Source organism: Echeneis naucrates, chromosome 24 (assembly GCF_900963305.1).
Source record: "Echeneis naucrates chromosome 24, fEcheNa1.1, whole genome shotgun sequence".
Taxonomy (NCBI): Eukaryota; Metazoa; Chordata; class Actinopteri; order Carangiformes; family Echeneidae; genus Echeneis; species Echeneis naucrates.
The window spans coordinates 6,367,426-6,393,502 of NC_042534.1; the positions used below are offsets into that span (position 1 = coordinate 6,367,426).

The 26,077-nt window shown below is 43.7% G+C and overlaps 1 protein-coding gene across 3 annotated transcripts in view; it reads left to right on the forward strand.

Moving 5' to 3' along the window:
• Nucleotides 1-26,077, forward strand: part of eva1aa (eva-1 homolog A, regulator of programmed cell death a) — a 61,210-nt gene that overhangs the window by 22,203 nt on the left and 12,930 nt on the right. The window contains exon 5 of one of the 3 annotated variants that reach the window (XM_029496270.1): nt 5,597-5,740. In XM_029496270.1, coding sequence (XP_029352130.1) covers nt 5,597-5,740 — 144 coding nt within the window. Of the gene's footprint in view, nt 1-5,596; nt 5,741-13,914; nt 14,477-26,077 lie in introns of those variants that run through there. The other 2 variants (XM_029496271.1, XM_029496272.1) reach the window with 2 other exon arrangements.

Genomic DNA, 26,077 nt, shown 5'->3' on the forward strand with positions numbered 1-26,077 from the left:
GACTGGAGCTGAGAAGAAGTCGTGTTTACTATCAAATCACACGTTAGCCTTGTTTACATCCACCTCTCACTCAGACATACACAAAAGCTTTGGCCTTCCTGTCCGCCCTGCTGCAGCATGCTTATATCTCTCTATCACACACGCACACGTACACACATGCTGCATACTCTCTCCAACTTCCCACAAACGCCTCCTCGGGCTATTCCAGACTGTCTAGTGGTGCCCTTGTGGGATTTCCCCTGTCAGCTCAGTCTTTGATGTGGCTCCTGTGTCACCTGTAGCAGGAAGTCAGGGTGTCTTGAGTGACAGCTCAGACACGCACTGTTAATTATTTTAAAATGCACCTCTTTTTTTTTTTTTTCGGCGGCCGGGTTTGCGTCCTTGTACGTGTGTGTATTTGTGGTTGTGCATGTCTGAATAATCTTGGGCTTGGCATTCGCATTATGCCAGAGTTTGTTTTGTACCTCTTTTGATTTGATGTCTTTTTAAACGCGTGTTTGACTGCGCCAGCACGGTGGGTTACAGTAATCTCCGAAACCGCACTGCCCTGGCAAGCTCGCCACTGCCTGAGGTGTGAGATCAACTCCTAAACTCATGCAGCTGGCTGCTCCTGTCCAGGTGAACTATGTATAGTATTAAGTAGAGAGATATTAAACTGCACAGCAGCTGAGATTTGCTTGTAGACTGTATTTATATTTCATCTACTTGGGATTGTGTCGGTTTTTTCTTTCTTTCTTTCTTTCTTTCTGAGTGAACTCTAGACAACCATCTTGTCAGAAAATCAACCATCTTTACAAGTTTATGAATTGGATTTAGCTTGAGAATGTGTTGTGAAGAGCAGCTTTCTGCCTGCACGTTGAACCCAAAGCCACTGAAAAAGTACATACACAGGCATGTGCGCACAAAAGTCAAGACCTCTTTGATCTTGTCCGTTCCTCAGTTTTGGGGTGAAGGGGGGAGGTTGTTGGAGTTGGACAGGTTTTGGCGGCGATGGAGAATCCTCAAAGCGAAAGGGGCCTGTTCAGCCCTCCTCTCTCATCTGCCCCATTACCATCACACACACCTCTTGACATCTAAATAGCCCCCCATGCCTGGCATGCTACGTTTTTTTTTTTTTCTTTTGTTTTTCATCTTTTCTTCTTCTTTTTTTTTTTTTAAGGCTTCTGTGCTTTCACTTTTGCGTATGTGCTTCAGACAAGGCCCACAGCAAGATGTTTAAAACATCTTATAGGTCGGCCTGTTTGGAAAATCACAGCAGCTTTTAAAAGCTGAGAATGCACAACTGCAGTACCAATTTAAAACGTGGCTTTCTGAAGCCTCTCCCAGTTGTCAAGACGTGAGCTACTCCACTGTAACTCTATACCCCCCACCCCCCTTTGATGCACATTGGGCAGATCAGTAACAAGATGTTCATGATATTTGGGATTTAAGATTATTAAAAGTACAGTCATGTGTTCAAATGTGTCTTGAAGGTATAACTACAGTGCAGTAGTTGTCAGATTTCACTCATTGAATTTGACATTTTTCCTGAACATCTTTAAAAACACTCCTGATTTCTGTATCCCGCCTGCCGAGAGCTGTGTATGTTTTCCATGCTAACAGGTTCGTGCAAGGTGAATGTCAAAAGGTTACCACTGATTTGAAATAAAATTTTAAATAATCGTAATCTTAACATGTTTACAGTGATAACACATGGGTGTAATATCAGCTGTCTTCGCCTCTCGCTCTTGGAATAGACTTCTATTAACTTACAAACACAGCTGAAGAACCTCTCTGCATGCTTACATGCTGTGTGGGATCGTACTGAGTTACTACACAAAGAAATACCGGAAACATTGTGTTACAGTAAAGTCTAATCTTGCAGAAGCTGAATAGACCATTTACAGTAAATGTGCCTGTAGGAGAGTCAATTCCAATTTATGAATGGCACTCACAGAAAAGCTCTTGGCGTGTGCAGGCTGTTTACACCCTATCAGAGCGTCTCAAAGTCATTTGCGTTTTCCATCATGCATGCACCTTTAATCCCACAACAAAGACTTCAGCGTCCATATCAGATTATAAGAATCGCAGGTGACTCAGACCCGAGAAAGACACGAGTACCTCTGACTTTGTCTGCCCATTGTCTCGAAAATTCCAGTGAAGGTGTGCGTGGGTGGAAAACGAAAAGCTTTCTGGGAAAGGCTGTTGTGGATATACTTACTATTTCCGTTTTTTGTTTTGTTTTTTTGTGAGTTTGTGTGTGTGTGCGCGTTTCTGTTAGAGGCATATAATATCATGCAGCACAGTAGCAGTGCAAATTCAGTCCACCAGCATAAACTGAAACCACAACACACTCTCTCCCAGGTTATTCTTGAAATAAGGGCTGAGTGATGAGTGAAATGCAACAGCAGCCATTACTCATCGCAGGAGCTACTATTTCATGTATTAATGTGATGCGATGCTTTGCTGATTTATAGCATAACGTTCAGTGAGCTGGCATGTGCAAGGCTGATGCTGGTTCAAGCAAGCAGAAAGTTAGATTTACGACGGATGACTGATGTGGCAAAAGTTGCTGAGATATATAGAGGCGCTGCTGGTACGGGACAGCATATAAACACACGCTTGAAATCCAGCCAACACAGAATAGCAAACGCACTTATGCCAACAGCTCTGATCATCTATAGGCCCATTTACAGAAGACATATGTCTCCTGTGTTTCCTGATTTTTCGACTTTCTGTGTCTGACCTGCATGTCTTTGTTTCGAAGTGTGTATGGGAGTGACAGAGAAAAAGTGAGTGTGCTTGTCCAGGAAACTCCTCCCTTTCCTCGGTTACTGCTTCGCCTACCCTTGCTGGTTGTGTGGCACAAAGAAGGGTTAATACACAGGCTTGGAGGTGGTTTAAGGGTAAAGGTTAGAGGTAACAGGGGTTATTCATGCCTCTTGCCCCAGTGTGTGTGTGTGAGAGAGTTCGGACTGTGCTGTGCTTGCCTGTCTGTCTGCGTTAAAGCCGCTAATGAGAGCCAGAGGAGGTCAGATCCTGAAGGAATGCTCTTTTAAACCACACACAAACGCTGTGTGTGTGTTTCAGAGTGCGTGCACGTATGAGCACAGGAAAGTCAGACGACAAAGTATAAGTGCGTGTCTCTCCATCCTCTTGTCTCTATCTGTCTCTGAACCTCCCCAACCCCGCCCGTCCCTCGTTGTCCCCCCCCCCCATTCAACCTAATCACTCAGTCAGGAATCAAAGCAGCAGCTAATGGGGGCCTGTCTGTCAGGGAGGAAGGTTTTCTGCGTGGCACACCGGCTGGAACAAGCCCTCTGGGAAGGAAGAGAGAGTGAACAAATTCAACCCCTCTGCAGGGGATCAGGAGGCCACTGCCCCGAAAACATCGACTGAAACAAATTGAGATACATGCAAATATTCACAGAGGAGCTCACGCTTATTTGCACACAAATTGACTTGCCACTGCACTTTCACTTTCATCAGGAGCTGAAGAGCATTTTTTTCACAGCAGCAGGAGGTCTATTCATTCAGAATGAGCAGTTACATTTACAGGACTGTGTTTTTGAGTATAAACGGCCAAACAGTGAGCGCTGATATTGTATCAGATCAGCTGATAGGAATAACATCCATAGCTTCCCTTGTTCCGGTTGTACAATGCTGCTTTTTCTAAAACAAGCTTTCAGGAACGTTGTGGCAGTGCTGCACCGGTTCGTAGAGTCACTTCTTGGATGTAAAGGAAAAGGTCATTTTTAAATAACCAGAGAATTTTGTTCTCCCAAAATACACAAATGTCTTCTGGCTCTATAACTGTTGGTTCCACAAAACGAAGGAAGTAAAATATGTAACTGAGAAATTCTAAATGGCATGTTTTTCCTGTCACATCATTTAGCAGCCAGACTGATGAAAAACTGTTAGAACAATCATTTTTAAGACTTTTATCTGTGGATGAAGCAGGCGCTGAATTTTCACTCCAGTCGATGAATTTGGATTTGCTTTATGTGACGGTGGGAAGTGTCTAGCCTTTGAGGTGTCTGACTGCTTATCCGATTACACTCGCCCGGTTCCCGTAGGCTTCTGCTTCACCGCTTTCCGGCCACGGATTCCAGCTGTATCTGCACCAGCTGTGGAGCATCTGATGGCCTCTTCAAACAGAAATTGATTCAGCTTCCCGTCTTTATTTAAAGTTCACTGTGACGTCTAGGCTGCGACTTGGACTCACCGGTTTTTATCAGGTACAGTTTCTGACGGGATGAGGTGTGTTCCCTCTTGATTATAATTTCGGTCACACAGTAATTCAAAGAATTCCCAATGTTGACACAATCCATGACAGCTAGACTGCTGTCTTTCACTTCCTGACTGGGACATTTGCCCTTTGACCTGTGCCATAATTTGTTGTGGCCTGTTGACATGTGAGCCAAGCCTTAACCTTCCTGTTCACTTTACCCTTTTTTCTGATCTCTCCGTGCCTCTCTGGGGCCCGTTGAGGCAGACAGTGTGAGACCCCAGTGTCCACTTTCAAAGACCCATCTCCTTGTGTTGTTTTTAGGAGGTAGATGAACCGTAGGGGCCTGGGAAGCATCCATGTGGAACCCAGGCACATCCACATTCCCACAGAACTCAGTGAGAGGCTGCTCTGACTTTATTAGTGCTCCTCACACCTCTGTCTGCTTGATATACGCCATTTATCTGTCTCCTAGGTGTTGAAGTCAGAATTTAAATACAAGTACAACAATTCATAACCACGCCACCCCCAACAAACAATAATACACATTACACTGCGGATTTTCCCCAGTATAGCCCCACCTTTTCCAGACCAGCTGATTCATCACCAACGCTAATCAGCAGACTATTTTATAATAGACTGTAGACATGTAAAACTGGCTTTATGAGCTCTGTAAAGTTTGTCTGGAGTGTGCGAGCGCAGCAGGTTAGCGTATCATCTTCTCTAGTCCTGTTTACAAAAGTGAAGGAAGGAAGTCAGAGGTGAAAAAAAAGGAAACAGAAGAGCCTCATCTGTCCATCCACGCTCCGCAGAGGACGAGAGCATCAGAGGGGAGGCTCTGGTGGAGCTGTCGGATGCTTAGCGAAGATTAATGATGAATTTCTGGTCTCCACACACAAACACTCACACCCCCCCTCCACACACACACACACACGATGGATCAGGTATCTCTGTAGACAATGTGAGGCCCCAGTGAGGCTTCTCTTTGTGGGTCTGATCTGGACAGAGACTCCACCATGGGAGTGGAGAAAGGCTTTCTGGGAAGGACTGTGTGTGAGAGATGTCAACAGAATATATGTGTGTTGTAGCTGACAGAGACTCATGTAGTCCTTTAGTGCCTGAAGTGCTACTTGTCCATCAAACACTAGGCAGCAGGTGAGTCATCTGCATTCAAACATTAAATGTAAATTTCTGGGGGTGAAACCAGTGGGTTTGTGTATTTCTCATTTTGACAGTTGGCCGGTGTTATTGTGCTTGAAGTCTTTTCCCTACACCTTCCCAAGAAATCAGTCATGTCATTGCATCCTCTGTCGTTTATAAATGATTTACTATGCAAAGTGCAGAACTGTTAATCAGTCTGGCTCTCTCTGTCCCCTGTCTTGCTGTCAGACTGCCAGTCCACGGTGGCTCTGCAGGTTCTCACGGCCCGCTGTCAGGGCAAGAAGAGCTGCCTAGTCCGAGCCTCCACCAGAGAGTTTGGAGATCCCTGTTATTCAGGCACCAGGAAATACCTCAGCGTCATCTACACCTGTGGTGAGTTTAAACCAGCACGCCCTCACTGGGGGGCCACCAGGGGGCGCCGCTCCCCCACTGATCAACCACACTTTGGCCCCACTGATGATGGTTTTAGCTCCAGATTTACTGCCTCTGAAATGAGCAGAAGAAATATTTTTTTTTTAAGCTGATGATGATGATGCGATCCGGTTCACAGTTACATGTGTTGTCTTTCAGCCTTTAAAATGCCACGAGCCCCAGTGACTGATTATTTAATGGACTTTATTATTTTTTCTTTCTTTAAAAATTAATCCAAATTGGTGGTTTTACTACACTTTTGAGACTGTGAATGGTTTTTTTGAAGGAATGTGATTTTTCTATTTTCCAGCTATTGAAGCTGGAGGGAGCGGGGAATGTCATCCAAACTTAAAAACTTTGTTTCCCGCTCCCAGAGTGTGGTTTAAAGTATGTCTAGCATTGTATCTTCTGTTTTGACTTTGTGTGCGGATGAGGGAGAACGATGGTCTTCCTTTTTATCTGTTCCCCACCCCTGGGTTAATCCTGAACTGTCAAGGCTGTAATTCATTAACCTCATAGTTGGAGACACACATACTTATGCACACTCACTCACACATGCTATCCAGTTGCCTCTGGCACCAGAAATGGATCTTTCAGCCCCTCAAACTTTCAAACCCAAAATCATTGGCAGAGAAATCCCAATCTGATGACTGCCACCCTTGGCATTCACATGTGATTTCTGAGTCCTGATTTTAAGGATTGAATTTTATGAGGGATTTTGGTCTGGGACACAAAAAAAAAAATCAGTAAGTTTCATTTCTCATCATCCCTCTACAGTTCCTTTCAGAGCTTGAAGAGCAGACACCCAGTTGATTTATCTGAATGACACCTTAGTGTCCTGGGTACCACTTTAGTTTTTGAAGATCCGCCACCCTTGGTACTTTGTGTTAAAATGCTCTGTGAGTGTCAGAATACTCTCAAGAAATCAATCCATCTTTTATCTCAACAACAACCGGCCTGTGAAGACAAGAACACACGCGCTGTAAAGTTGTGTTGATGGAGTTGTTTGGTCTGATTCTCTGTCTGACCTCCCTTATCTGTCACTGATAACACATGGCACTCTCCCAACAGCTCTGGTGCCGAGGTGGGCCAGCGTTTGTGTGGTTATTTTTCGAGAAAGGGGAATGATATGGGACGGTATAAACGTTCGACAAATAGAAGTGGTGAGGGGGCCCCGGGAGCCAGGGGATGGTGGCGTGCTGAGATGGGGGGGCAGGAGGTGGGTTTTCTGGGCTGTGGTTGAAGTGGAACGTGAGTAAATCAGTCTAGTTGCTGTAGACATGAAGTCACTGGTAGCTCCAGGCTCCAGAAAAGTGGTAATTTTGGGGAGATCCTCTTTCATTGGCAGTTGAGCGTGTGGAGAATTGACCCCATTTGGTTTGGGGCGGGGGGGGGTTTGATAGTCGGTCAGCACATGATAGGTTACGTTTGCATACATATCTGTGTCTGTGGTGATCTATACAATGTTTAGTTCCAGCTGAACAAAGTGACGTTTAATTACACAAAGTGATTGACAGCACAAAACTTTTATACTTTTTTTTTAATACATTTGTGATTGCTAAGAGCTTTTTTTTTTTTTTTGAAGATATTATTTTGAAGGATAAGATGCTGGATAGGATAGAATAGAATATTAGGATAGAATATTATCCTAGTCATAAATTAGCTCCTTATCTCAGTGCGTGTCTGTCACGTTGCCTCATAGGGAGTTGTTAACCCACATAGAGTTCTTATTGTCCCGTCATGACCTAAGTCCTATTTAAGACTCTATTGTTTCCTGCCGAGGAAAAAATTAATCAGGAAACCATTTATATGTCCTATCTGCAGGATGAGGTGTTGAGTGTGTGTGTATAAATTCATGTAAGTTGAGCGTGTGTTTGTTTGATTCACTGCACTGACCTGCTATCAGCCCCTTTGGTCGGACGGTGATTTATAAAGCCAGCTTCTTCCTCACACAGCCCCAGGGGTGGACTCACTTCTGAGCATATAACGCAAGAGCAAATGGCCTGGAACCTGCCATCGCTCTCCACAGCAGATCACACACACACACGTCGCACAGCCGCCACTGTCAGGCCTCATTTATATCCACTCCCCCCGGAGGAAGTCCCCGTGGTTTGTTTATTCGTCAAAAAATAGTTCAGGAACCTCATTGCAGATTAACAGCAGCTCGAAATACCTCCATATTCTCCATATTTAAAGAAGATTAAAGGATGAAATTCATTTACAACAACACATTCTCTCCTTCAAATTATTTATAGCCTAAACATGGGAGGATTTAGTCCATTTGCATCTGCTGGAGATTGATGAATGAGCCTGCTCGGGGCACTTTCTTCAAAAAACAAACGTGGCCCCTTTGAAGTTTCTTTCTTGTAATGTGTTGCTTGCTTTGTCAGAGAGTTTGACTGCTTTCCTCTAAAGCTGGGATTTAAAAAAAAAAAAAAAAAATCGCGTCCTCTTTTCAACATGTATAAGTCTGTGTCTTGAATGAAATTATGCTATGTGCATTTCAGTGTTTGGCGCATTTGATCGTGTGCTGGTGTAATCTATCCATTCTGCTATCTTAAAATCAGTAGCATGGATGCATGGGAGCTCAGGATAATCAAAATCAAAATAATGAAAGCGTCGGACTCGCTGTGAGGAGGCCTCTCTCCGAAACTTCCCTCAAAGACTTCCCCCCAAGAGTGTTCCCTTGTGTGTAACGTATCACCCTAAGTGAACCACATAGCCTCTTTTGAACCATGTCAAACCAACTCTTATGAGGGGATGAAAGGTCATGGAAAGCCTAATGATCAGGTCTAATTGCTGAGGAGGAAAAGGATTAATTGTGACACTTAGCTGGTTAACATGGTCTCTAAGAATGGACAAGGTGGGGGCTCGATGGGTAACTCGGTCATTTTAACTGTGCGGTTGAAAACTCAAAAAAGACACAGGATGGCAGAAAACCATAATGAGGATAATGAGTCCATAATAGAGGAATACAGTCGCTATGCTAAAATAACAGCATTGCTTGGACCGTTTTTAATATAAAATGGAAAGTGTCTTTTGACAATGAGTGTAACGGGACTTGTAGCCCACGGTGGTTTGAACGTCTTTTGCAGTTTCCAAAATAGCACAATGTGCTGCACTATGTACTTCTGAGTTCCCACAAACACAAAATACAAAAATCCAGCAGAGTAAAAGTATCTTAGGGGGGATATTTTCCCTAATTGTTCACTGAGGCAAAACAAATCTTTGGTGATGGCTCCACTATAGGGACTGACTGTCGGCTTTGACAGAGGTTTGGTCACTGGGTGTTTTCGATGGACGCTGTCCGAGTAGCGGAGACTGCGGCCGCCTATACATGGCTCATGGTTTTTGGTTGGTGGGGGAGCGGCTGATTTAGATGTAACAGGGGAAAATAGAGGAAGATTAAGAAGCAATTCAGAAGCCTGGGAGTTTGAGTTGCCCCAATTGGTTATGCAGACATAGACAGAGACACATACACAGGAATATATTTGGGAGGTACACACGTGACCACTGCAGCTCCCCTGCGGACATTCATCTCATCTCAGCAGAGGAGACTGTGTTTATCTTGGCCCAGTTTTGTGGGTCTACAGTCCAGCCAGCCAGGCAGGCAGGAAGGCAGTAGCTGCTGAAACCCCCCCCGTAGCTCATCCTATAGCTGACCGTGTGCCCAAAAATACACACAAGCACTCTAGTAGTTTCAAACTGCTCGGCTCTTTTTGTCAGAGTTTGAATCCTTAATCTCTAAAAAACCGCAGTCTGATAGACCTCTGCTTTTTTTTTTTTTTTTTGTCCCCAACAAATGCAGACTGTATTTCGACAGCTACATGTCTCCTGCCCCGTACTGATATATGTGATATATGTGCTTTTTCCACTGTTTTCCTGAAAGCTTCGACTTTCATCGCTATCACCACCAACACTCTTTACCGCCCCAAAATAAAATCAGTAATTTAAAAAATTGTGCAATTATGAATTCAATTCTATAATTTAATGAATTTCATTTACATTTTCAAGTTTCACCGCCATATTCCGACCTTCAGTACGCAGCTTTACTGAGTTCAAAGTGCTTCGCTTTTCACTCAGGAGATTCATAGAAATAATTGTCACTGGAGTCATTTCTGAGCTTTCATAAACTTCTTTTTGTGGGTTTCCGTGTTGCCTGACTGGATTTATGGCAATTTTCAGTTTGTAATCTCATTAGCAGCTAGAATGAAGAAGATTTCTGGGAACAATAGAAAGCATCCATCTGTAATCATCATGGTGGCTGGATGTGAATCATCTGAGACAATTGCTGAGCAAAGGGGGATTTTTATGGCTGACTGATGACCCAATGTAACCTTCAGATACTTACGTTAGTGTCTGACTCTTACTGCTGATTATACAGTATATGTACAGTACAACAGCAGCAATTAGATATTTTATTTAGGTAAAACAAACCAAGTACCTGTCAGAAGGTGTTTAAAGAAAACAGTCCTTGACCCATACGTGATCCGTGTTGTTTCTGACTTCAAGCAAGTGGAGAGGCAAGCAGAAAGGAATGAAATGGCCCCTCCGAACGCTCCCCGGCCTGACTCCGCAGAAACCCTGGAATAACATCCCCAGCTGGCACTCTCAGGAGCACAGCCGCGAGAAAACACACAGCACGTGACCTCGGCTGACCTGCGCACGCCGGTGTGCTGCATTAACTCTGGTTGTAGTTGGGTCGGCCGATGCCCATAAAAGGCGCCGAGTGCGGCGGGCATAGCATCGTCACACTACATTTCCTTGTGTCTTAAATGGGGGTTGAATAATTTTTTTAGGCCGGGGATCTGCTCCTGTTTTGTAGGTAACAGGCTGACATTTCATGACCCCACTCAGGGTGTGGTCTCTAAAAGCGAATGGAGGGGAGCTTTTTGGCGGGAACACACTGTTGCCATGGCGATTTGCTGATGCCAGGGGTTGTGGATGTCTGCTTTGCCAGCATGTTCTGTCAGCTGGTGTCTGTACCGTGCACCGGCTCTCGTGGACTTACATCAGCAGGTGTCACCTGGCCTTCTGGTGGACGCACACACACAAACACACAAACACACAAACATACTTTTTCTTTACTTTCTCCTTCAGACACAAGCACATACATGCTCTGCTCCATTTAATACCCAGGTGATGTAATCACTGGCCCTCGGGAAATCTTTAAGAACTTTAATGGGATTATAAAATGAATCTCGATCAGAGATTTAAGTTCTCGCAGCTTCTCAGACTTTCCCTTTCTGTACATGGAATCCACCATTTTTTTTTTATCCACTGCCTCTTCCTCTTTACTGTCTTCCTCAGTGTTCTCTTTTATACAGCAGCCTCACAACCTGTAACCCCTCTGCCTTTCATCTCATCTCTCTTCTTTGTTTTGCTTTTGTTTCCATTCTGTCCACCATTTCCGACTGTGCAGAGTGATAGCCAAGAGGTCGGAGCTGCACGCTGACTGGCCTCTGCCCCTCACTATCTCAGGAATTGTACATTGTGCCTTAGGGAGTAATTCATTTTTGTTAACAATGTTTCCAAAAAGCCTTTCAGCAATCATGTTTTATGAACCAAGAGGACGAATTTAATCTAGCAAAATCAATCAAAATTTGCCTGTAGGTAAAAGCCAGATATGTGCCTAACAGAATTACTCTCAGGCTACAATGTCTGAGTAAAATAATTGTTGATTAGACCAAATGAGACCAGTTAAGTTAAGCATGACTAAGCGCTTTCTGATGCAGTGTTTATAAAGTTAACACTGAAACACTAAATAATGGCTCATTATCATCACAGACTTGTTCTGTTCCCTCATTGGTTCTTCATTATTCTGCCTGTTACACAAAGCTTTGTATGCTGCCACAATATCCATGACGCATTTGAGCCTCGGCCCATTTCCCATGAGTCAGTGCTTCATTGTTTTTTTTATTCATCGGCATCCATGATAGAAACTATTATAAAAGTCCTCGAAATGAAGCTGCATTTTTAGCGAAAACTCGACCTAGACGCCAGCCAGACACTTTGATTTGACTGCAGTTGGTAAACATGACGGGGAAGTAAGATCAGAGACCTGTGCTGATAACCCAGGTGCCTGGATAAGCATGATACGATAAGAGCCAGCCCAGTGAACACTGACTCAAATATTACCTTTGAGGCTGATGTCTAATTATGCATCATCACTTGCTAACCAAAATAAAATGAACCCTCACAGTACTAATCTGATGTAGCACTAGTTAACGCACTTCTGTGTTAGTGTTGGATCAACAGATAGATTCAGTCATTGTTATCGCTGTGTTGTTAGCTAATCATTGATTATTTCATTTTCTGTCTAAATTCCTCAGGATATTTTCATTTAGATTACGCCTTTGTTTTGCCCAGTCTTTATCGTCACCATGCAGCCAGTCTCATGACATCGTGAGTAATTGCTGTCTATCTCCTGTTTGTCCTGTTGATTCAATACTACCATGTCAGTCCTCCTCCAGGCCTGCGGGACGTCTTATTGAGACCATAGATCTCATTAACGCTGAAATCTCAGCGATATGGGAAACCTTGGGAAGCCTCTGCTGATCACGTTGGGCTCTTGTTGCTCTGCTGCTGCGACAGGTCTTTGTCCTTGCATCCACTCCAGCCACTTACATTGGGAGCACTTTCCAGAACAGAGGAATGTTCTGCATTTGTCTTTGGGCTGCTTGTCTGCTTTAGAAATGCTGGATAATAGGAGCATGCAGTGAAGCGAGCAGTCACACTCACCCAAAGGTACGTTCGGACTCAGATGCTGGTATGCAAATGGATAAAATACCAACATACCAAAATATATTTAAAAAAAAAAAAAATATATATATATATATAAAGTTCAAGCAGATTATAGAGTGCTAGAAAAAACAAAACACAAACGGCATTTACACAAACATGCAAATATCTCCCCCTATCCGGTGGTTTTTGCTTGGCCTGTTTTTCCCCAAATGAGCAACTGCTTCTTTGTTGGTCTGGAAACTGCAAAATAAGCAAAGCTCCGGACGAGAGCCTCCTGCCAACTTTGTCACTTTGCAAACTCATAAACTGTTTAGACTACTGTTTCTGCATCGCTGTGTTCACGGCAGAGAAAAAAAAAACCCCAAAACAAAACAAATAATCACTTGATATATTTTTTTGCACGGCCTATCATTTTTGTTTTTGTTCATGCACAGTGTGTGTTGAAAAAGGATAAGGGGGGTGGTGTTGGTTGGTACTAATGCTTTCCAGTCTGTGGCTGGTTTCAGTTTCCCTCCTGCGGTGGATGCGGATGGAGAGAGAGTGAGAGGGAAAGGAAGAGGGGAGAATTTGTGTGTTTGTGTGCGCGGGGGAATAGTGAGGGACTTGGAGTCACAGGGAGAAATTCCCAGGATATGTGAAGCTGGAATTATAGTTTTGTGAGGACACATTTAAATGCCTCTGCAGGGCTGTCCAGAAAAAGGTGTCATGGGTAACCATAAGTTTGAATAACTGACCACACACAAACAACAAATTCTATTTTCTTTTCTTTCTTTTTTTTACTTTCAGGACTTTATTTAGAAATGTCGAAACCAAAAACCATGATTTACAAATATATCTTCAGCTCAGAGACTGTAACAATGTCTTTCTCTGGATGAGAACAAAGGCACGATGAAAACACACCAAATCTAAAACAAATAGTTTTGCAGACATTTCTGAATGGAATCATCTGATATGATGACACAATGTAAGATTAAGTATTACCTTCAAGCCGTCCGGCTCTTTGGCCTGCAGTGGACTAACATACCCAGAGACATAAAAGGAATATGTATCACGCAACGAATAGCATGAAAGACTCTGGTTGTCATGTCCAGCACATGTCCGGATTTCCAGTGTGAGTTGAATGAAATTCTCAGCTCATTTTTCCGGAGCTGCCCGTTGACTTTTTTTTTTTTTTCATCCCTCTCTCTGTGTTAGACTCTCTCTCTTACACAGCCCCCTCCTCCTCTCCTGCCTTCACCACCCCTCTCTCTCTGTCTCTCTCTCTCTCTCGCTCGCTCGCTGACTGCTCACTCACACAGCAGTGGGCTGTGTAGGTGGACACTACACGTCTTGCTTCACTCTCTCGCTCTCTCTCTCTTTCCCCAACTCTCACACACTCTCGCTTGCTCACTCGCTCCCTCCGTCACCAACTCAGCCTCTCTCTCCTGCTGTCACATTCCAGTTGTTTAAAGCCAGGTTTAACTTTCTCTCTCTCCCAGAGAGTAGGAGGGAAGGGGAAAACTGAAAAGCCAAGAAGCCTCCAGCAGTTGCTCTCTCCGGATGAGAGGAAGAAACGAAGAAGAGACTCTCTTCATACTCCATTTAACTTAAAAAGGGGGGAGTCGCCATAAAGGACCATACCTTCTTAAAGGGGCTATCCCTTTTTTCTTTTTTCTTATTCTTTTTGTTCCTCCTTCCTTCTGTTTTTTCTTTTCCTTTTTTGGGTGGCGCTCTCTCACTCTGGTGAGACCCAGACCCCTGCGGACTATTCACGTGAGCGCTTGTTTTTACGGCAAAGCTGGTCCCGGCTCTCCTGGCAGCACTGAGAAGAGGAGAGGTGGGGGGGGGGAGGAGGAGGTGTGTGTGTGTGTTTGACAAGACGGACAGTCACTCATGACCCAAACACATAAACGGCCAGTCTGAGAGAAAGTTACTGCCTGGATTCCTGAGGATTTTCCGCTCCATGATGTATGTGTAAGTGTCACCACTTGTTCTGTCGGAGCTCTCTGTTAAATCTCTCTGCTGTTGTCTGCCAACCTGTGCGTGCTGATTTCTGTGCTGAATGTCTTTTTGTGACCATCCTTTTCCTTCCCGCCTCATTTCCTAAATTATTCACTCCGTCATGAGGCTCTTTTTACCTTTTCCGAGTTTAAATTGTTCATCTTGCGTTGCCTTTAGGAATGTCCCTCCTTACATAAAGTGTGTGTGAGACAATTATTTGGAAATTGGTGTGTGTCTGAGTGTTTTGGAATACCTGCGAAACATGAGGAAACAAGTGTTTGGGACTTGAGAGGGAGATTTGCCAACTTGACTGACAGGCTCGACAGATGAGATCCCTTGAATACACACAGCTATACACACAACAAAGCTGATGGGGGCGCACAACTAAACCGATACCTGACAACGCCCTGTCAGCAGCAGTACCTGGCGGCTGTGTGTGTGTCTGACTGCCTTCAGAGACACACACACAAACGAAAGCAGTGTATGCTCTTAATAGCTGCTGATCACAATAAGTCATGCTGGCAGAGTTTGACTCCGCTGTAATTAACCACAGAGTGCATAATACAGTAAAATCAAAGGGGGCAGTGAGTAGTTCACACACTCCACAGGTGCTGACTCAGAGCAGGCAGGATCACCGAGCTCCCTGTAACTGTGTGCCACTTCCATCTGGGTTCATCCACACTTCCATCTGAGGGAGAGGAAAATCTCCTTCAGGGACGCAATCAGCCTTGTGATTATTTTTACTTTCATTAATTTGGTGCTGAGTATCTCCGTGCTTAATTTGTTGATGATCTACTCAAAAAAAAAAAAAAAAAGAGAAAAAATAACATTTGCTGGTATTGAGCTAACAGTGAAGCAGCAAACCTTAACGTCTGAGGAGCTTAGAGCAGCAAATGCTCGAATCAAGTTTTTTTTTTTTTAATGTGTATGTATATACATTTTCTTTCTTGTGGTGGATTTTAATTGTTTCAGCTGATGTCCAGCTATATATAATGGGCATCTGGACGTCAACCTCAGACTGGTTAGATGGTCTGATTAGTAGTTAGTGGTTGCTGTAGCTTTTCTCAGCGTAGTCCGCCTCATCATGGGCTTTTAAAACAGATGGGTTCCCGCTTCCATCTGATGCACATTCAAAGCATGATGGTTCCTGCAATTTAACATGTTTATTATGAACGGATGCGGCCTTGAGTGCAGCAGAGCCGCAGGCTTAACCCCCAACCTGCAACCATGCAGCCCTCACAAACAGGCCCTGGAGAGAGAGCTGCTCAAACCAGACAATGGCACAGTCAGTTTCTGGGCTTCCAAAATGACAAAATTGTTGAGTTGGCTTCCAAATGGTGCGTGTGTGCGCATGTTTTCCTGTCTGTTGTGAGAAAGTGTGTACACACGGTCTGCCTGCCTCTCAGTGCGTGGGACTGTAAATGAAGGAGCCTGTTAGTGAGCGCACACATCCACACCTACCTCTCTCTGTCCGCCAGGTTTCCCTCTAATTGACGCTTACTTGGTCCCCTGTAGCGCCAGTTTTGCAGTGCCGGCAACGTCCCTCCCAAACCACAAGGGACTCTTTGTTTGAAATTTATGAATTAGTGTTTGGTTTGGGTTACGAGAAGAAGTGGACAGACCTGACACTGACATAACAAGAACAGGAATAAGCCCGGCCGCCTCCGGCACACATTTGTGTATTAGCAGCGTGGACGTCCTCTTGACATGGAGGGAGAGATTAAGATGACATTAAAAATGGCTGAGTCACATGAACGGGCTTTTCTGTCTTTCTCTATGTTTTTCTTTTACCCTTTTTGGCACCCCACCCCGACACACACACACGCGAGATGTGACTGTGACTTCACGTTTGACGATGTGATAATTTCAGTAAACCTATGTCTGCCCATCAGATAAGACTTACTGCTCAGTTGTAAAAACAGACGGACGGAGCTTCTTGTTCTCTCGCTCTCTTCATCTTCATCACATCACATACCCCCCCACCCAACCTCCTCCCGGTGCTTAGATCGCTCTTTCCGCCATTCCATTTGCTTCCTTTTTCCCATTTTCATCAAGTAGTTTTATTTACTTTGTCTAGTCTGAATGGAACCTGGCACTGTACTGAACTTTGGCCTGGTTCTCTCACAGAAAACCAAAGCCCTCTTTCCTGCCTGAGCCCCTTCTTTTTTTCTTTCTCGACCCTTAATTAGATTTTTATCCTTTTCTTCTGTGTTCTCTGTTTTCAAAACTCAGCCTACGCTCTTGATGGCTTTGCCCTGTCTCGAGGGCTGTTTGCACTTTTTTCTTTCCTTCCTATACTACCCTCCTTTCCTTACATGTATCCTTCCTTCTCAAAAAATGAAAGTCATTTTGAAGTGGGATGATTAAGGGGGGAGTCTCTTGATCGCCAATGCAGATGTGAAGCCCCCCAGAAAAACTGCATTCTTCAACATGCAGCTGCTTGAAATTGGGCTCCTGGGTTATCCTCCCCCTTTATCTGCCACCCCATTTACTAACTTAAAGTGCTCACTATCCCTGGCATCACCACTGATTTGACCCCCCCCGGTTCTGTTTACAAACACCAGAGTCCTTTTCTTTGTAGTTTATCCACAAGCGCTCGATGCTTCCCTTCTTCTTTGGCCAGTTCTTTGAAATTTATGGAAGTTTTAATAGACAGCCCTCTTCCTGAAGGAGCAGCATTACATCGCTCCTCTGATGTCTGGACTCATGGCTGTGGAGGGGAGTTGTTTATCTCCCAAAAAGGCTGTGGATGCAAGTCCCCCGGATCTTGGCAGATTTAAAAGGACATCGAGGTGGGAGAGAGAAAAATGGCCGTGGTTGGCATGCAGAGCTGAACGAAACATACTGTTAATTTTCCCACTTTTGCGATGCATACGAGAACTGACACACAAAAGCCATGCAGGAAAAGCAAGTTTATTCATAACTAAACACGCAGCCGATCGATCTCCAATAAAAACTCAATTTTACTATTTTGTTACCTTTCTTCTGTGTTTGAGCTTCACGCAATGTCTGAAGCTGGAAGACTTTTTTCACATTCATTCACTTGCAACCTAAGATTTGCTTTGTGATATCACAATTTATTCGTAAGATGAATGTGTGTCTTATAAAAGTGCAGTTAAACTTTTTTTTTTTTGGTGGGGGGGGGGGGCACATGCAATGTAATATTTGCTAATCTTGTTTTTTTTAATTGGGGAAAAAAAATATGCAATGATGCCATAAATACCCAAAATGCTGATAGTATGTGGTTAGTATAATTTGAAGAAATCTGTGTGTCTCCAGCTCTAGATGATGTGGACATGTGGACAACATGCCAGTGAAGCCCTTGAATGACTTTATTCAGTAAGGTTTCCTTTAGATAGCTCACCTTGGCAAAATTTAATTTCTCTCCAAGGTGAAGGACACTGCACTTCTGAGAGAGAGTGAGTGTGTGTGTTTGTGTATTTTCCTGGACATGAAGTGTTGGCCTCAGATGAACTCAGTGCACTCAATTAAACCAGAGCGCTGCACCAGGAGAGCAGAAAAAAAAAAGACCCGTGTTGAAGTGCATACCAACTGCATGAGTTCATTTCAGTGTTTGGCCAAAGGTGTGTATGTTTACACACTTCCCTGTCAACTGGGTCAACTGGTATCTGCCAGCAACTGTGTGTGTCCTTGTAATAAAAGGATGCGGTTTGACATCGCAATTAATACAATTTCCCTGCTGGCTATGCAGAGGCGTTCTCGTGCACAAGAAGTCGAACAGGGTTGTGGAGAATTTTCTCTGAATAAGCAATACTGCAAAATTAAACTTCAAGAGTAAATCTCCAAAATATTTAAGAGAAAAATCTTTCATTTAAAGACATGTTAAGATGGATTTCAACTGACTGTACGTCACTGGCACAGGGTAGCATGTGCTGTGTTTTTACAGCTCCCTCTTTGCCTTCCCCTCTCCTCCCTTCTCAGCTCACCCTGCCTCACCCCCCATTAAACTCAATTTGTTCTGAGAGTCGAGGATCACTGCAAGCCCAGAAACATGTGCTGCACGGGCAGAAAAGGCCGCCAAACTGCTGACTTCAGGCACAAGAGACATTTATAACATACATTTTTAAAAAGTTACACATCAAAATATTATTTGAATCTATGAACTGTGGTCAGATTGCTTTGGAAAAACATACCAACAACATGCTCTTTATGAGCTGAATGGAGGAGGAGAGATACAATAGGAGGGACAAGCAGAGACAGACTTTTTAGTTCAGCAGGATTTTATATGTTGGCTCGGGTGAGTCCTTATTAGAAGCCTGCAGACTTTGAGAAAGCCCAAACACTGCACAACAATCCGCAGAGACTTTCAATAAAGGTTGAAATGTTTTGTAACTGGATTACAGGGTGCAAATTTAATGAAGACTCGTAGTCTCAGAGGAGACACTGAGAGGAGGTTTCTATGTGAAGTCGGCACGCGCTTCAACTCTCTCAATATACAGTAAACACATGTTTGGGGTTGTGCTGCCTTCAGAGTTTTATCACCACTTTCGTTCAGGTTTTAGAAATTAGCAGACATGCCTAATGATGTCTGTAGGTTTTCTTTTTTACAGGGCAGGGTTTTTGAATGAAGCATTAAATGACTGGCTACAGATGCTAGGCGGCTTTTCAGATGTCTGCCCTGTCGAAGAGTCAACACCTGCTGTGAGTTAAAGCTTTTATCACTGGGTTTTATCCTGCGGCTGATGACAATGGGTGCTGGAATAGTCAGCAAAGTTTGGAGAGTTGCACTGGCTGGAGGCACACTTTTAAGAACAATTTTATTTGATCGAACAGTTCAACAAACAAATTGAATGCCCTGTATGGGAAGGTGTAGATACTTGCATTGCGTCAGCGCAACGTCATTGTTGCGCTGACGCAATGCAAGATCTTTGATCTGCGGGTGCAAAACTAAAATACTCTGCTTTGAATTTAGCGGCTTCCTATGTACAAATGAAGCAGAGGAATTTGGCAGCAGCCAAAGGAATTAACTACACCTCATCTTTTAGAGTCCTTCCCAGGAAACTCTTGTCAACAAACCACCTGACACGGTCTCGGCTATGAGCGCTTTATAATACGATAAAAATCTGAGATCGGAGATTGAGAAGACGCAGCACACAGTATCATGTGAGCATGTGATGGAGCATGACCCCAAATAGCCTGGGTCAGTCCACACATCATGTCTTCTGTGGAGGATGCCCCTCGCTCAGGACAATATTTCTCTGTGATTGCTAGTGTCAGGCTCAAAGGTTATCTCAGCATCAGCTTCTGATGGGTCAGTCCTTTGGATCAGAAAAAGGTCAAGAGGTTGTTTCTGGAGGAAGTAAATTTCAAAGGTCACCTGTTGAATGTATATTGCTGTCACTTTTCTCTTATCTGTTATTTACAGAGTTATAAAAGCAAAAAGATGATAAAAAGGTAATCCTGTTTACTGTCTAGTTTTATATGGAGAATGTAAAGTCCCGTGGCTAAGCTGCTTATTCAGAGGAGAAAACATAGATTTTAAGATTGTAGCCACGCTGTCATTCAAACCAAACAAATTCTCATGGTTGACTTTGACCCAAGATCACCCATATGCTTTCTCACAATTACTCTAATATTAACACTTAGATGTGTTGCGTTAATGATAAACATAGGACTTGATAGCAATATAATTCTCTAATGCCTAATATCCCCCCCCAGTCTGTTCCCAGCATTGTCCAGAACAGTACAGCCATGCTATTTAAAAAGAGAGCTCCATCACTCTGATCTCACGTCAGAGCCCACTGATCTGGCCTCCAAACACCACCACAGCCTCGCTCTTCCTTTTTTCTTCCAACAGAGGATGAAGGAATGATGGAAGGAGAGATGAAGGGAAGGAGGGAAGCATTCTCTCTTGCCTTCTTTGGCATGCTTTTTTCTGCCTCTTTTCCCAACAGGCCATCTGTTTCCTGTCTGCAACATGACACCAGTGGCCAATTGGTTTCTGCTACTCCAGCAGTACTCCAGCAGTGTGTGTGTGTGTGTGTGTGCGCTCCTTTTGGGATATATAAGTAGCGTCTATGCAAGCCATCTATGTGGATACAAATTGGCACATGTTCTCTCATGTGATGCGAGGGTGCAATGGAAGACATGCTTCTTTCAGAGTGTGTGGGAACCGTGGATGTGTGTAGCATTGATTCATCCTGAGTGTGCTAGGTGTCTGATGTGATGTGATAATGCATTATGTTTTCACCTCAGTCCCCCTTAAGTCACACAGATACACCATTTTACGGTTTTTCACACTTTGTTTGCGTTTGGCTTGCTAGTAAAAAACACACTGATGGACTGCCTAAGAGGGAAAAACTGATTTGAAATCCTAAAGTTTGCTGTTGCCTCTCTCATATAAAGTGTGTTCATACTGGCCAATTTGTCAGTGTGACTCCTGTTAATTCCTGTGAAGGCTTGAGAGGGGCAGTCTGTTTTGATCTTGGCTTTTCTCCACTAAAAACAGTGTAGTGCTGGCTGGATGAGCCTGGATAATCCCCACTCTTGTCTTTCACTTGCTTTTTTATGACAAATACATGAGGGAAGTGAAAGATTCAGTTTTACTGTCAGTTCAGTGACAGATTACGAATTAGTCTGGCACCTTCGAGAGCATCCAACCAATAAACGATGGCAAAAAAGGAATTAAGAAAAATCTGACCGCCTTGTCAATCACCCAAAAGTAGCTGTTCTAGTCCACCTTCCTCACTTCTTCTCTCTAACTCTCTCCCTACTGGGGATTTTCCACCCCAAGGCCCACACTGAAAAGCTGGACATGTCTCTGTGCCAGTGTGTTTGTTTTTAATCGACGTGCATAATGACGTCCGTCAGCTAAAGCAAAGCCAGACCTCCAAGTTGTGTTTGTTTAGCGAGGCCACAGTGGATCCTGGCCTCCGTAGGCCTGGTTATAGCCTTGGCCTAGGCAGACAGAGTTTGGGATGCTACTTTTATGCAATCTGAGATTTTTGGTAGCTTGTAGATGGAAGCAAACATGCTTCAATCAGTGCCAGATTCGCTGTAGTTCAGTGAAGACCACATGGGAACACAGCGAAGTAGCTCTGACGTGCAGAGAGGGAGAGTACTCGATTTCCAGATGATTGGCCAGCTTTATTGTAAGTAAGTTAGCATTTTCTGCAAATAACATGCATTTAGAGGGAGTTCACCTCACCCATCCAGCCAAAGCCATCGACCAATGCAGCTCTGCTGGCATCGAAAACAGTCAACAATAGTTAAACAAAAAAGCCACAGATGCAAAAACAGTAGACATGTCAGAACGAAGGTTGCAATAACTTCTTGTGATTTCTTGCTTGATAAAACTACAAAGACTTTTTAAAGAACTTTTAAAGACCCACAGGCCTCCCTTAGAAAATTTACAGACAACCACATGTTCTTTGTTTTGATCACAACATTTCGACTCTTTCATCTGCTTAATAAACTGCCTGCCATTCTCAATATGACAGTTGCCCTATAAAGGTCAACAATGATGAAGTCATGGCTGGTTTTCTACCCACTCCCTCCCTCAACTGCAGTTTTCATTCTTGTATTTCTTATCTTTTGCACGTCCATGACGCTGCTACAGCCGTATTACAGTATAGACTCGTATGCATGAATTTAAAAAGTAGGAAAGCTGCATTAAAACTAGTAAATAAAGCTGTAGATACTTAAAGGAACAATCTGACATTCTAGGAAATAGGCTTACTTTTTGCCAGTAGTTAAATGAAAACATTGATGCTGCTATCATGTGTGAAGAGTAAGTGTGTTGGGACCAGGCAATGTTTAACTTAGATTAGTTTAGCATTAGGACTGGAAATTGGGGGAAACTGGTACCATAAGTCTGCCCAGAGGAAACAAAATCCGCCTTCCAGCCTCTATTTCATGCCCGGGATCAGTACCTTTCTGCAGTCCCTTTACCACCCACCAAATGTGGACTCGCATCAAGCAAGGAAATAAGGTAATTTCCCAAAATGCCGAGCTACAGCTTTAAACTTTGGTCTGGTTCTTTTTTTTTTTTTTTTTTTTATCACGCTCCTACTCAGAAGCTGCTTGTAGTCCTCATGGTCTACTTATGTATGATCTGTCAACATAAAAGATACAAATATGCTGGACTCTGTGGTATAAGTTTATCACCCTTCTCCATCACCCTCAAGGGAAAGCTGTAATTCTCTCCCCTCTCCTTCTCTTTCCATCCCTCCCACCCGTAGTTCCTGTCTCCCTCTGTCTCAGGCCTGGATATATGTGCCGGAAAGGTGTTCTGCGTAATGTGTGTGCGATTTTAAGTGTCAAATTTTGACCCATCTGTCAGTGTTTGCTTGTGCGAGTCTGTCTTGTGTCAAATCTGCACCAAACTCCCTGCAGGAAGACTCTTTGAAAGAAGCCGCAACCATTGCAGATCAAATTGCATTTTCTAACCCTAGAAGCCACAGTTGGCCTCCCGTCGAAGGGTTTTCTACAGTCGTTTGATACCGGAAAGATTTACAGCACAGCTGGAAAGAAAATATTGCAGACTGTGCTGGAGTCTGAGAGATCTTCTCAGCTGAGCCAAAATGCTGATTTCTAGAGAGAAACTGAACTAATGAGCGCTCATTTCTATACCCGAACCAGAAATGTGAACATGCTCGCATCAGTTTTTAGTGATGCTTTTCGGTTCACGTTCATTTTTGGAGAACTATGGAGAAAACTGTTTTATCTGTTTATCATTCACGTCAAATTTTAAACTTATTGAACTTGTCCATCTGTTATCTGCATAAAACACACTGGATGTCGACGTTGTTGTGTATGTGTGGTGGTGTAAACTGCAAATGAATTGCCCTTCCTGGGATCAATAAAGTTTCAATCTGAACAATTTGAACTCTAACTTGAAATTTAAACCTAAAACTTTATCTGCTCATCTGCTGTGTCACCAGCTCATCCCGTGTTGCAGTGAGCGGGCTCTGCGGTTTGAACAAGGCTGCAGCGGTCTGTTGGCGTAATGGGCAACCAAGCAATCCTTGAATTTGCAAAAGTGAGCCCAGTCAGGAGGCACCAACAGGTGTAAGCAAAGCATAATTCCTCAACAGAGCTATTTTAGTGTTTGAGCAAGGGGCAAACGCCTTGTGCCTGAACAGAATATCTAATTGTTACTTGGCGGGCTTGAGAGAGGCGAATGGTCGCAAAGTCTATCTGTGTTAGCTCAGTTTCATTATCAGGGCCATAAGGTTACAGACTGCAGGATCTCTGATGTCCCCGAGGCACGTCAGCCACGGCAGCAGGTGTTTATTTTAAAGGCTGTTGTAAAAGTGTCTCTGGCAGCCTCAGTGTCTATCGCTCCTCTTTCTCTCCCTCTGTCTGGTCTGGTGCTCTTTCTCTCTCCGCTCTTAACCCTGAGGACGTGCATTTGCATCTGCTGTGGCTCAAGCTGTTTTAAGACCGTGGGGGTGATGACAGGGGTAGAGGAGGAAGAGGAGACACAGGTTGGATATAAAGAGATAAGCAATGCTACGCAGAAAGCCTCTGCAGCGGGGATGGAAATGCTAAATCTCCGCCTCTCCTCTACTTTCCAAGTAGTTATATGTGTACCTTGTGAGTCTGCTGCTGTTTGTCTGTGCATATTTGTGACGTACTTGTGTGAGCGATTAAGAAACCCAAGTGAGAACAATATACGTATTCAGCACCCCTGTACGCCAAGAAAACTGAGTCTGAAGAAAAATGAAATGTGGAAACAGGTTCTCATCTATATTCTTCTCTCGTTTGTCTTCCCTTCGTCTTTTTCTGATCACAAACAGCTGCTCATTGTAGCCTGTCATCGTGCCCGCCAACTAAGATCTATTTTGGTGTTTCTTCTAATAATAGCCAATAGTAGTGTATTGTATTAAAAAAAAAAAAAAAAAAAAAAAAAAAAAAGTCTGCACAGATGGGACAGGTTCAGTCAGGAGTTGGGATCAAACTGGATCACCTTTTTTGATCTGATCGGTTTCAATGCATCAAAAGAAAAGAAAAGAAAAAAAAAAGCTCATACCAGTCAAACTAAACAAAAGGTAGATGATGTGTCGTGCATGCTTGCGGTGATGAGGCCGTTGACAGACTCACGCCGAGCCAGGTCTCACCATTATTATCCCTGTCCATGTTTGACCGCTAATAAGGCCCAGAACACGGAGAAAAACATGCCTCTCTCCCTTATATACCCTTAAGTCCCCCCGGCTCACGTGTGCTGAAGCTCACGTTATTGTGGTCTCTGCGTCTGTGGCGAACACACAGGTACTACATACTGTTGCCCTGTCTGACAATGACAGGGCGCAGAGGAACCTATGACAGACGAGCGCTACGTGAGACAGGTGGGAGTGTTTTACCAAAATGATGTGGAAGGAGCAATCAAATCACAGAGAACATAATGACAGACAGATGCCGAAACAAACTGCTGTTTTGTTATGCTGTCTCCTGTCTCCTCTGCTTTCGTTTTAGTGTGTCCTCCATCATTTGGGGCGATGGCTTGTAATTTAATCTCATCATTTCTGGTGTTTACTTAAAGATCAGTGTGTTATGGAGGAGGTTTTAAACACTGCGTGCAACTCTGATATCATCCTGCAGCAATATCCACCCCTATATATGATGAAGACACTTTGGCTTTACTGAGCTGAACTCACTCTACTCGCCGTGCGTCTGACCGTTTGTGCTGCCTGTGCAGGAAAAAGTCTCTCAAAGTGGCATAAAGTGCAATCTTAAGATTCGCCTGAACAGAAAAGAAGGACAAATGTACCAGGAAGCTATGTAAATTAAGTTTCGAACAATAGTGAATCAAAGGTGGTTTTTCTGAATAAACGAGGATGGTGAGGATGTCATAATGCACAGCAATAGACAAAACAACAGGCCCATCAAACATGCTTGTTCAAACAGGACTATTGGATTGGAATTACCGTCAGAAAAGTAAAATAATTGTCATTTTTGTTCATCGTAGTAACACTTCAGCTCTGGTGATGTGGATCCTTTCTCAAGCGAGTCAGCAGGAAAAACGTATAATTTAATCAAAGTAACACTTAGATTTGAACAAACTCTTGTAACTGAAGGGCTTCATCACAACTGACTGAAAATTACAAACCTTTTTATGCAACCACACGGCTGAGATCGAGAGAGGATGAAAGAATGTGGGCAACGCTCAACTCAACCCTGTCTAACGATAACAAAGATGGCTGTACGCTGCGCAAACAAAGTTAAATACACTTTAACAAAAAAAATCAAAAAACGCTGGGCTATTTTTAGTTGATGATCAAACCACAGTTCATTCTGCAGCTCCCAGCTGACTTTAATGTTGCCATGTGTTGATTTTATTAACTGGCATGCGCGACCAGTTGCTGCCTTTGGCTAAAGATAGCACCATTGTTTAAATCGGCCTTGACATGTGCGAGAACATCCTTGTTGGGTGTTGCTGCCTTTATTCCTGTCACGACTGTGTCTAGACGGGCTTTGCTGCTATTTCCTCGCTCTCGTTCTTTCTTTCCCTCTGTTCCATGTCGATGACAACAAATGACAAGATAGTGTCACTTGACAAATTCAGCAGCTCCCTGGCCCAATCAGGACTCTGCGCACCATTACCTCATGACG